Raw genomic sequence first — 13,347 nt, 5'->3', positions numbered from 1 at the left:
TCACTCCCCGGGGGGATGGTCACGCTGCAATCCCTTCTCCTCCATTCTCCTCTCAGGATCTTAGGCACACACGCACATGTGTATTAGAAGATGGTAAACTTTTATAGCCAAGAAATAACCAGCATAAGGAACATTGATAATAGTTCCCCCATAACATGTGCCATAAGTGCTGGCCCTCCCTGGGTGCAAAAAAGTCGACACGGTATATGGTTCAATGATGTTTTATCAATGTATCACATTACGCACTCTCTACATTAAAATTCCTGCCTTGGGGTCAGTGGGTGGCATGGTGGTAAAGGCGCTGGACACTCCCTCATGGCCGACCACGGTTCAAGTTCTGGACCTGGTGGCTTGCTTCCTGACTTTCCCTCTCTCTCTCTCTGATCAAATAAAAATAAATGAATGAATAAATAAAATTAAATAAATAATTCTTTTTTAAAAAAATCCTGCTTTTTTTTGTTGCTGTTTTTAGGTTTTTTTGTTTGTTTGTTTTAACATAGGGCATGTGTGCTCACTGAAGAAAGACAGAGGAGAAAGAAAGAGAGGAAAAGGGAGAACTCACCCCGAAGTGGGGATGGCCATGCTGCAATCCCTTCTCCTCCATTCTCCTTTCAGGATTTTGGACATGCACACATACACAGCTGATGCGTTTTTCAAACCGCACCCTCAACCATGTGGAACCCAGCTGCTTTAACCGCCATGCCTCCTGCTGGCCCCATCAAGTTCCTGCTTTTTGGGTGCCCAGTGTATAGACATAAAAATCCATGTGCACACACACACACACACACACACACACACACACCCTTGTCTTATAAAAATGAGGGGTTTTTTGCTACACCTTTTTATTAACGTGGCAATTAAACAAATGCTTTCACAAGCTCTAAAATATTCTGTAACAGGGAACCAGCAGTTAGCGTAATGGCTATGTCGCCGAACTCCCACGTAGTCGACCGCGGTTCGCGTCCCGGACCCGGTGGCTTAAAACTCATGCCGGGCGCGTGTGCGTGCGCGCCCAAGATCCCGAGAGGAGAATGGAGGAGAAGGGATTGCGGCGTGACCATCCCCCCGGGGGGTGATTTCTCACTTTCTGTCTCTATGTCTCTCTCTGTTTGTCTGGCGAGTGCACGCGCCCTATAGCAAAAACCTCTCCAAAAATATATATATATATATTCTGTAACAGCAATAATCCTCCAAGATGTCTTGCTAATTAGCCCAAAGATATGCAGAAGGGTCCCTCAGTCCTTTAGTGTGGTCATTTTAAAGCAATCTGAAGAGGAGTATGCACTTGAGAGAGAGAAAGAGAGAGAGAGAGAGCACCCTTCAAAGGGGTAGGTCACGCCACAATTCTGTTTCCCTCATTTCTCCATACCCTCAGGATTGTGGACACGCACCTACATATGTCTGATGTGACTTACAAGCCACCAGGCTGGGATTTGAACAGCAGGTGACCAAGTGGGATCTGGCTCCAGATGCACTGCAATTAACCCCTGTGCAATCGAACGAACTTAATTCAGTCTTCCTCTTTTTTTTTTTTTTTTTTACACGATTTCTCCTTTGTTTAAGGATGCTGTCACAGATCTTCGTCATTTTTTTCTTACAGTGATGATACCTGGAATCGGTTTCTCTACCGTGTAACACTTGGTAAAATATGAAATGGCTTTTAGATGTTACTGCGCTATCCAGTCAGGTGAGGGTGACCTGAAGGACATGTCCCTGTGAGGCTCCCCCGATGACATCCCTGAGTGGTATTAAGGGGCCACCGCTCAGGAGACGCACAGGGATGCGAACTGCATTTTGCACACAGCCACAGGTCCTGCCACTTTCACTGTGCACAGCGGCAAGTTTTCTTAAAACAAGAGAAATTAGGGGCCAGCAAGTGGCACAGTGGTTAAGGTGCCTAGATTCTCACATGGCTGACTGTGGTTCAAGTTCCAGGCCCAGTAGCTTGAAGATCATGTTGGGTGTGTGTGTATGTGTGCTCAAAATCCAGAGAGGAGATTGAAGGAGAGGGGATTGTGGTATGGTCATGCCCCCTGGGGGGGGTGACTTCCCCCTTTCTTTCTCTTTGTATCTCTCCTATCTGATGAGTGCACACGCCCCTATGGAAAAACCTAAAAGAAAGAGAGACAGAGAAATTACACTTAAGATAAGAAGCTGGGGACTAGATAGTGGTGCAGCAGTAACATGAGGCAAGGTCCTGGGTTCGAATCCCAGGGCCTCCTTGTACACACCAAGCATGTCTGTGTGTGCCCACAAGCCTGGCTGGCTGAGGCTGGGTGGATCACAGCATGGAGACCCTGTTATGGGTGCTCTCTTTCTCTTTCTCTCAGAAGAAATAAAATAACAAACATTTAAAAAAAAAAAAAGGCTAAAAGAGAAATTGTATGTTTACCTTGTAAAAGTCAAAGAGAATTTTGATAAACCTCTCCATGTCTTCTTAACTTTTGAAACTTAGTAAACTAGGATAGATTAAATGTACTTATTTAGCAGGATAAAAAAACACTCAGCCGAAACCCACTCTAAACATCAGAGACAAAATAAAAATTTTTATCATCACTGTTTTACTCAGTTAATTCTGAAAGTTTTTTCTTTTCTTTTTTTTTTTAGAAATTATTTATTTAATTTTATTTACTTATTATTCTTCAGTTTGACAAGAGAGAAACAGAGACAGAGAGAGAGAAAGCAAACTGCCAGGTCCAGGACTCAAACTGTGGTCAGCCATGTGAGAATCTAGCGCCTTAACCACCACGCTACTTGCTGGCCCCAAATTCTAAAAGTTTTCTAGCCAACAAATTAAGAAAAACAGAGATATAATTAGAAAGGAAAATGCAATGTGCAATATTGTAAAGATGCAGTTTTGTCCAAATTACTGAATAAATCTAATGAAATGTCATTCAAAATAATTTAGGGGAACCAGCAGTTAGCGTAATGGCTATGTCGCTGGACTCCCATGGAGTCGACCGTGGTTCACGTCCTGGACCTGGTGGCTTAGAACTCACGCCAGGTGCGTGTGCATGTGTGCCCAAGATCCCGAGAGGAGAATGGAGGAGAAGGGATTGTGGCATGACCATCCCCCCTGGGGGGTGATTTCTCGCTTTCTGTCTCTCTGTCTCTCTCTGTCTGTCTGTCTGGCGAGCGCACATGCCCTATAGCAAAAACTTCTCAAAAAAAAAAAATAAATAATTTCTTTAGCAAAATAACAGACTATTTACAAAACCGAAGAACATCAACTGAAATATTAATTAAGAAGAATTCAATAAATGAGGCCAAAGTTAACACAGAAAAATCAATAGTAGAAAAAAAGTTAATCGTCACCCTTTCTTATGTCAGCAATGATTTGTTAGAAAAATGTACGGGGGGCAACAGGTGGCATGGTGGTTAAGGCACACGGCCAACTGCAGTTCCAGTCTCAGAACCGATAGCTTGCTTTCTTACTTTCCCTCTTTTTCTGTCTCTCTCTGGTCAAATTAAATAATAATAATACTAGATAAAGAAAATTAAATAAAATAATCCTAAAGAAAGAGAAAAAATGTAGGAGGGAAACTAATTTTCACAATAGCAACAAAAGTACAATAATCCTAATTCTTAAAATGTATTTATTTATTATATTCCATTTATTATTATTATTATTATTATTATTATTATTATTATTTAATTTATATAGAGAGCAAGAAAAAGGGAAAACGAGAAAGCAAGCTGCCAGGTTCAGGACTTGAACGACGGTCAGCCATGTGGGAATCCAGCGCCATGCCACCTGCTGGCCCCTTCTAAATATTAATTAAGCAGACAACTATTAAATTGCACTGAAGGACACAAGTTATTCCATTGTTTCTTTCATTTACTTATAAAATCAGCAAGACAGACATGGTCCCTGTCCCATCAAACTTACTGTTGACTTTGACAATTGGAAACACTATGTTCACAGATGACAACGTGCGACGTTGCAACGGTGCGATTTTGTCCAAATTACTGTATGAAGCTAATGAAATGTCACTCAGAACTCAAGAGGACTATTCTGAGGAGATCTTGACAAAATATGGAAGCACCAAAATGGGGAAAAGATGTCAAAACCCATAGCACTGGGGGCCCGGCGGTGGCACAGAAGTGAATGTGATACTCCTTGGAGCTGACTCTGTTGGGAGGGTTGTGGGTTCTGATCCAGAGACCTCCCCAAGGAGGCTGGCCAAACACAAGCGCAAGATCAGGTACTGGCTGAGGCTGGGGTGGTCTGTAGCATAAAGACCCTGTTGGGGGTGCACCCCCCCTCCATAGAAGAAATAAAAAAACTTTAAAATGCACCGGGATTAAACAGCCAGAAATGGCCAGACGACGGAACCAGATACAGATAAGAAACAGACTAAGTAGATCTGAGGGTCAGGTAGGTAACAAAAGCCAGCGTTACAGATGAGCAAGGAAAGGAGGGCACCTCCATCAGAAGGGGGCACCCACAAAGAGGATGACTGACTGAATCTGAAGAAGGAACAACTGGGTCTCACCAATGGTGTGGTGGTTGGGCCAGTTGGATCCCACATGGCCAACAGTATGGTTCAAGTCCTGGACCCAGGAGCCAGGCACGTGTGCATGGGTGCCCAAAATTCTGAGAGGAGAATGGAGGAGAGGGGATTGCAGTTTGGCCGTCCTCCCTGTGGGATGAGTGTGGGGGTGTTTGCTCTCCCAACCTCCCATTAGTACACGTGTCCTATTGCAAGTTTAAAAAAAAGAAGGGACGGGGGCCATAGGTGGCATCGTGATTAAGATGCTCGACTCCCACAAGGCCAGCTACGGTTCGAGTCCTAGACCTGGTGGCTTGTTTTCTCACTTTCTCTCTCTCTCTCTGTCTCTCTCTGTCTGTTTCTCTCTCTCTCAAGGTCTGTCTCTCTTTAGTGAGCTCACATACCCTACTGCAAATTTAAAATAATAATCATAATCATAATCATAATAATCATAATCATCGGAGCCTAGAGCCAAAGAGTAAAGCGGGAAAAGCAGCTACAGAAACCCAGAGAGGTAGGACCAAGAGGCGCCAGGCCTTCCCTGTAAGAATGCACAAGGCAGATGAGGAAGTCAGGTGTGGGAGGCCAAAACATACTTCACCACTCCAAAATACACTTCTTTTGCTATATTTTAAGTTGACTATCCAGGGGATCTGTAGGTGCAGAATTCATTTTCTTCAAAAGCTAATCTCTGAAACTAGCCCATAGAACAGCAGTTAAGGCCTCGGCACAGAGAACTGGATCCCACATGACCAACCTCAGTTTGAACCCCAGCCCAGGTGGCTTGAAAAACACATAGAGCAGGGGGAACCAGCAGTTAGCGTAATGGCTATGTCGCTGGACTCCCACGTAGTCGACCGTGGTTCGCGTCCCGGACCCGGTGGCTTAGAACTCATGCCGGGCGCGTGTGCGTGCGTGCCCAAGATCCCGAGAGGAGAATGGAGGAGAAGGGATTGCGGCATGACCATCCCCCCTGGGGGGTGATTTCTCGCTTTCTGTCTCTATGTCTCTCTCTGTCTGTCTGGCGAGCGCACGCGCCCTATAGCGAAAATTTCTCCAAAAAAAAAAAAAAAAAAAACACATAGAGCAGGCACATGTGCACGTATTCGTTTGTGTGTGTGTGTGCCCCAAATCCAGATAAGATAGAAAAATGGAGGGAAAAAGCCACCTCCTGGAGGGCTCTAGCTCCCTCTCTCTCTCTGACTAGCAAATACTCCTCTAGCAACTAAAAAACAAAAAACAAAACCAAAAACTAACCTTTTGTATAAGACATTTACGTCTAGCTATCAGCACAGCAGGCAGTTTGTAAGCAGGCTTTAGCTGTGGCTCCTCCCGTCCTGTGCAGGCACAGGATGAAGATTAAACCGCTGACCCTGATCCAGAAAGACAAGAGACTGCGTGTTCACCCCTCACCTCTCCATAGCTTATCTCCAAGTCTCCTCTCTGTGCAGGAGAAACCCTCAGTCATTTGGCTTTTGAGTCTCCCGTGTTTCTAGATTCCCCTGTATGTGAGTGCCTGTTTTTAAGGTAAAATTACTTTTTTTTTTTTCCTGCTAGTCTGGTTGTCAGTTGCTTTCATAGACTGACAATCAAATCGAGCTTTTAGAAGGAAGAGAGAAAACGTTAAACTTGGCTGCAAGGAGAATCAATGACTTCCCTCTCCTCCCTCCCTCTGACTTGCTAGTGCTCCACACCCTCAGCCATGCCCAATAGGAAGCGGTGATATTATGACATACGTATTTGGGTTTTCGTCCATGGTTTCTGGTTCATCATCTTTGGCCTTTTATCCTGAGTTCCTCAAACTCCCTAAGGCAGGCTGGTCGTAAAGAAATTCAGACCCTCATTCCAGAGGGTCCTGCCCCAAGCCTGCATGGAAGGAATGCTGGACAAAGTGGCCAAGAAGAATCTGGACAGACAGGCCTTGCTGGCTTCCCCCACTCAGCCTATTGGCATTAGATCTTTCACTCCTTGTCCAGTCTCATGTCCACACAGTCGCCTGTGCTTCAGTCATGACTATGCAATTAGCCTCCATTAAAAATAAATAAATAGGGGGACCAGCAGTTAGCATAATGGCTATGTCACTGGACTCCCATGTAGTTGACTGTGGTTTGAGTCCCAGGCCCAGTGGCTTAAACTCACGCCGGGCGCGTGTGCGTGCATGCCCAAGATCCCGAGAGGAGAAGGGAGGAGAAGGGATTGCGGTGTGGCCATCCCCCCTGGAAAGACAATTTCTCTCTTTCTGCCTGTCTCTGTGTCTTTCTGGCAAGTGCATGTGCCTTATAGCAAAAACCTCTCAAAAAAAAAAAAGAAAAAAGAGAGAGAGAGAGGAAGAATAAATAAAATAAATAAATAAATAAATGGGGACCAGCAAGTGGTGTGGTGGTTGGGGGAGCTGGACTCCCACACGAACCACTGCAGTTGAGTCTCGGACATGGCAGCTTGCTTTCTCGCTTTCTGTCTCTGTCCCTCTCTGGTTAAATTAAAATATAAAGATTCATAAAATAATTCTTTTAAAAGTAAATAAATAAGAGGGTTGGGGTTCAGAGAGCTTCAGGCTGGGCTCATGGAGGTTCCTGGAGGGTGGCGCTCCCAGGGAGGGCATGGCAGCTGACCTCTTCCCACACTCCTGGCCTTGTGCCTCTCTTCTCTTTATCTGTATCTTTTGCAATATCCTTTATAATAAACTGGTAAACCTAAGTAAATGTTTCCCCAAGTTCTATAAGCTGCTCTAGCAAATTAATCCAATCCAAGAAGGGGAGGGGAATGGTAACCCTGGCTTATGGCTGGTGGGTTGGAATCCCAGGTAAAGCCACCTGGGGCTTGCAGCTGGCATGGGAAAGGGCTGCAGGCGAGGAGCAGCCTTGTGGGACTGAGCCGTCACCCTGAGGGATCTGACGCGACGTTCAGGTCAACAGTGTCAGAACGGAACTGAATCGGTCACCCCGCTGGTGTGAAAACCACTACCTGCTCGGGCAAAAACAAAGTTCTAGTGCTGCCCCTGCCAGTGCCACAGAGCTGAGGGCTGGCGGGTGGGGAGGAATCTCTAAGCATTCGGTCAGAGAGGTCTTTCGTGTTGACTGTACAGTGAGGACACAGGAAAAATGGGGTCTCTTGTCTGTGTTTTGCCTTCCTGTAATGACTCAGAAACCTGAGCGTAAGAGCGGCCCCTGAGACAGATGTCTCCCTGGCCCATAGCAGGAAGGAGGAAGGAAGAAGAGGGGTGAAATGAGGAGTGGACACCAGCCGGCAAGGACGGCAGGTGGGTTCTGAATACAGATTTCAGGGAAAACCAGCTAGCCGCCTGACAAAAATAAAGTTAGAGTGCTACACCTTACTTTTCACCTCAAAACAAATTCCAGATAGATGAAAAATGTAATGCCAAAAATACTTTCTAATTAATTCATTAATTTTGCTATAGTGTGTATATGCCCTTGCTGGAGAGACAGAGAGAGGAAAAATGAGAAAGCACCCTCCCGGGGGCATGGCCACTCCACAATCCCCTCTCCCTCCATTTCTCCTTTCAGGATTTTGGGCGTGCTTGCATATGCACCGGCATATTTACAAGCCACTGGGTCTGGGACTTGCACATGGCCGTCGGTCATGTGGGATCCAACCACCTGAATCACCACACCACCAGATGGTCCCTCTTGGTTTTTTTTTTGGTGGTGTTGTTTTCTTTATATGTGCCAGAGGGTGTATAAATATGCTTGCTAGAGACAGAGAAAGAGACAAAGAGAGAAAGCACCCTCTCTGGGGAATGGTCACACCATAATTCCATTTCTCCCTCCTGTCAGGACTTTGACACACACACACACACACACACACACACACAGTGTGTTTTTCAAGTCATGAGAGTAGGAATTAGAACTGAGGTAGGCCATGTGGGACTCAGTCTCCTTAACCACTAGGCTACAGGGCCAGCTGAATGGTGCTTTTTAATGCAGCCATTTTTAAAGCCCGTTTCTTCAAAATAAAATCGTGTAATTTACTGACCATAAAACATCACACAGCATACACGTCAGATCCGAGTCACTTCCATAGTGCCTGACTGTGTTTGTTCTCAGGTGGAAGGGAGAGAATACAAAGCCCCTCAGACGTTCTCATTTCTGTGTGACTGACAACAACAGAGTCCCTTCTGGGCTAAAATGACACGGTTGGAGGCCTCAGCTGAACAGCGGTTGGCCAGGCCCACGTGATTTTTAATTTGGTTTAATGTGGAACTCAGCCCGTGACATATCTGGATTTCTACTGATGCCCATGAAATTCCTAAGTTTTTCCGAGACAGCCTCCCTCTAAAATGCGTGCATTCTTGAAGCCCTGGCACTGAGCCACACACTAATTAAATCTTAAAGCAACTATGCATGCTGCAGAAGCAGCTGAAGACACTTCCACAGGCATATGGATTGTTTCAAGTCCCACAGACAGGTGGCGAGTCACCTCTGAAAATTCAGGCCGCCTGTGAGCCACTCGCATCAAACTGCTGCTTCTGACTTGAAAAATCAACTTTCAGGGGGACCAGCAGTTTATCCGAAAGCAGATTTTTTTGGAGAGGTTTTTGCTATAGGACACGTGCACTCACCAGAAAGACAGAGAGACAGAGACAGAAAGCGAGAAATCACCCTCCAGTGGGGATGGCCACGCCGCAATCTCTTCTCGTCCGTTCTCCTCTCAGGATTTTGGGCACATGTGCACACACACCTGGTGTGAATTTCAAGCCGTCAAGTACAGAACTCCAATCCCAGTCGGCCGTGTGGCAGTTCAGGACCTTAGGCACTATGCCGCCTACTAGCCTCACCTACTGCTTTTAAAAGGATAAATTTTACAATGGCCATTTTGGCGTTCTGAGGGCCCAGAGAGTGTGCAGTGGAAACACAGTGCTCAGTTAGGCTGACCCACATGGGAGGGTTCTGGGTTCACAACCAGAGACCTCCCCGAACATGCCAGGCACCCATGGCCATGATCCGAGGGTGGCTAGGGGTAGATCACAGTGTGGGGACCCTAACTGGGTGCTTCACTCTCTCTCTGTCTCTGTCTCTCTCATTAAAAGGGATAAACTTTTTTAAAAAAAGAAAATGACATGACACAACTGGACCCATGGGGGAGAGGTGCTGGGTTTGAATTTCGGGTCCTGAGCACAGATCACGATACCCAGAACCTGGCTGGCTATTAGTGATACCTGTCTGTGACTCACGTGGAAGAAATGGAAGAAAAGAAGAAATAAGCTTTACTTTTTGTTTTTCTTTTGGGCCAGAAGGCACACATACTTGCCAGAGAGAGAGAGATACTGAGTGGGGGAGAAAGCATCCCCCATGGAGCGTAGTCATACCACAAGCCCTTCCCCTCCATTTCCCATCCTGCTGGGATCTGGGGCATACACAGGGGCTGGAGTGTTTTTCAAGCTGCCAGGGCCAGGATTCAAAAGAACTGCAGTCAACTCTGTGGGAATCTGGCTCCTTAACCTCCAGTCCATGGGGTCAGCCCAGGAATAAACTTTAAAAAAATACATGATAATTTTTTTTTCCCTTTCTTAACTAAAAGTAGTCCAAAATGAGCGAACTCTCAGGATTACCAGGGAAAGAAAGAGAATTCCTTGTAGCTTTTCTCATGGTCCTTTCTCTGGGCTTCTTTCCTGTAACCTGTGCCCATGCTCAGGGGCAGACACCACTTTCCCCCTCTTTCCTCCTCAACTGAAGTTGGAGGTGATTCGTTCAAATTCAAACGCATGGATCAGGGGAGAGGAGGGAGAGGAGGGTGTTCCAGGTATGGAGGGTCTCCTGGCTCCAGCCTGGGGCAGTCTCTCCTGCGTGTTCCCATCACAGCACCTGATGGACCCCTTTCCCAGGAATCATCCCCTGACCCTTGGGCTCGGAAGGCAGGATTTGCAGCCTCTCCAGGACCCAGCACAGTGCCAGGCGCACGAGAGCCTGTAAGAATCTGCTAAGTGAGAGAGGGGCCCAGATACTTGGGAATTATTAACAGATGGGGGTGGGGGAATCAAACACTGGTTATTCAAGTATTTAGTAAATTGATATCTTTGATTGGCTTTGAAATGCATTACAGGGGCCAGCAGGTGATATGGAGGTTAAGACGTTGGACTCCCACAAGGCCGACCAGGGTTCAAGTTGAGATCTGGCGGCTTGCTTTCTCCCTTTTCCACTCTCTCTCTCTCTCTCTGGTGAATTGAGACATAATAATGATGATAAATAAAATAAAATAATTCTAAAAAGAAAGAAATGCATTATAATATAAGACTGTAATGCACTGGATTAGGGCCAGCAGGTGGCATGGTGGTTAAGGTCACTGGACTCCCACATGGCTGGTAGCAGTTCAAGTTCCAGACCTGGCGGCTTGCTTTCTCACTTTTTCTCTCTCGCGCTCTCTCACTCTGTCCCTCTCTGATCAAATTAAAAATAAATAAATAAATACATAAAGTTAAATAAAATAATTATTTTAAAACAATAATTAAGATGGATTAATAGACACAGGAAGGCCAGCAGATGGCATGGAGGTAAAGGCATTAGATCCCACAGGGCTGACTCCATGGTTTAAGTCGCAGGCCTGGTGGTTTGCAGGGGTGGTTTCTCATTCTCCCTCTCCCTCTCTCTGTCTCTGTATGACCAGTGCATGCATCCAATAGCAAAACAAAACAAAACAAAACAAACAAACAAATAAGCACCAGGATGCCAAGATGGACCAACACACGACAACCATGGCAACATGTTAATCCAGGTAGTAAATATAAAGGGGTTCCTTATAAAATTCTTAGAGTTTTTCAATAAATTTTTCAATTTTCATAATAAGATATTGGGGAGAAAAACACTGTAGCTATTCTTCCAAAAATAGGGCCTAGAGATCAGCAGGTGGCATAATGGTTATGTCGTTAGACTCCCATGTAGTCAACCATGGTCCAAGTCCCAGATCCAGCGACTTAAGTCAACCATGGTCCAAGTCCCAGACCCAGCGACTTAAAACCCACGATGGGTACATGTGCATGTGTGCCCAAAATCCTAGGAGGAGAATGGAGGTGAAGGGATTGCGGAGTCACCATCCTCTCTGGGGGGGTGATTTCTTGCTTTCTGTCTCTCTGGCAAGTACACATGCCCTATTGCAAAAAACCTCTCCTTTTTCTTTCTTTCTTTCTTTCTTTCTTTGAGAGGTTTTTGCTATAGGGCGTGTGCGCTCGCCAGAAAGACAGAGAGACAGAGAGTCAGAAAGCAAGAAATCACCCCCCTCCCAGGGGGGATGGGATGGCCATGCCGCAATCCCTTCTCCTCCATCCTCCTCTCAGGATTGTGGATACACACACACACACGTGCCCAGCGTGAGTTTAAGCCACTGGGTCTGGGACTTGGACCATGTAGTCAACCACAGTTGACTACATGGGAGTCCAGTAACATAGCCATTACACTAACTGCTGGTCCTGCAAAAATCTCTCTTAAAAAAAAAAAAAAAAAGTAGGGCCTCAACCAGTTACATAATTTAAGTGAAAAGATACTATGTGATTTTTACATTCCAAAGCACATTCACCCATAGATACTCTTTGACTTGACCTGGTCTGGGCCTCCAACCAACCTTCTCCAGGTACCCAAGAGGAGCTTCAGAAGTAACCAAAGATGGGGCCAGCAAGTGGTGTAACGGTTATGGTGCTGGACTCCCACATGGCCACTTACAGTTAGAGTCCCAGACCCAGCAGCTTGAAACTCACACTGGGTGCCTGTGCATATAAGCCCAGAATCCCAGGAGAACGGAGGAGATGGAATTGTGGTGTGGTCATCCCCACTGGGGGGGAGGGGTGGGAAAAAAAGGGAAGTAACCAAAAATGAGAGTAAGAATATGGGAGGAGTGCACAGATTTTCTGCAGAGGTGGATGGGGGGCGGGAGGGCTCAGGGTCACCTTGCAGGCATCAGTTGACACTTGGCGCATTGAGCCTAAAGCCACCAGGAGAGATATGCAGTTCTCTCTTTCCATTTTAAACACTCGATCTGGGGCCCGCCACTTTGGGATTTACCTTGAGACTGATTGAAAAGTCAACGTCTTTGGTTTCCTTCAGTCCAAGAGGAATCAGGGGAATCGTAAACGCCTCTCTGTGAGAAACACAAGAAGATACATGAACATCCCAGTCCAGCCACTTTGCACCCCATGACTTGTCCCCAGAAACTCACTCAGGTCCCCAGCCTGTCCTTAAACCAACCCAGCACACACCCCACTGATGGGTTCCTTTATTCATAAAGAAGATGCTGGTCATGCCCCTCCCTCTGTTATTTTCTTTATCTGTTTATGTATTCATTCATTTATCACCAGAGAGAAAGAAATGGAGGAATCACCCCCTGGGGGGGGGATGGCCATATCACAATCCTTTCTTCTTCATTGCCCTCTCAGGATTTTGGGCACACATGCACACATGTCCAGCATGAGTTTTAAGCCACCAGGTCCAGGACTTGAACCATGGTTGACTACATGGGAATCCAGCAACAATTACACCATCTGTCAATTCCCCCTCCCTCTGTTCTAAAACCATCCCAGCTGCCCCTGGCTTCTGGACCACTCAGCCTGACACATGAACTCCCTGCCTGCACCGAACTGGTGTGGCTGTCCAATCTCAAGCTTCCTTTAGCAACTGTGCTGGGTATAGTCCCTGCCACAGGGGTACTCCATCAGCCCCCAGCCCCTAGTCTTCTTCCCACCCTATTCTCTCCTCGCTGCAGTGGGTCCCCAACTCTGGCAGCCCTCCAACACCTCCACACTCCAACCCTGGCTCTTAGCCTCATGCCCCTGTGGGGCACATCACTCTAGGTGTCCCATCACCTGCACAGGGAACACTTTGAGGGCAGGGGCTCCATCTGACACCAAGCG

At 46.4% G+C, this 13,347-nt stretch overlaps 1 protein-coding gene across 1 annotated transcript in view; it reads right to left on the bottom strand.

Annotated features, from left to right (window-relative positions):
• The window catches only part of RHPN2 (rhophilin Rho GTPase binding protein 2), a gene marked incomplete at its 5' end in the record, with an annotated part of 57,358 nt that overhangs the window by 25,643 nt on the left and 18,368 nt on the right, over nucleotides 1–13,347 (bottom strand). The window contains 1 exon segment of the mRNA XM_006167986.3: nucleotides 12,503–12,578. Coding sequence (XP_006168048.2) covers nucleotides 12,503–12,578 — 76 coding nt within the window.

This window comes from Tupaia chinensis, unplaced genomic scaffold (genome assembly GCF_000334495.1).
Source record: "Tupaia chinensis unplaced genomic scaffold, TupChi_1.0 Scaffold145396_1, whole genome shotgun sequence".
Lineage (NCBI taxonomy): Eukaryota > Metazoa > Chordata > Mammalia > Scandentia > Tupaiidae > Tupaia > Tupaia belangeri.
This window is presented reverse-complemented; position numbering and strand designations above follow the sequence as displayed.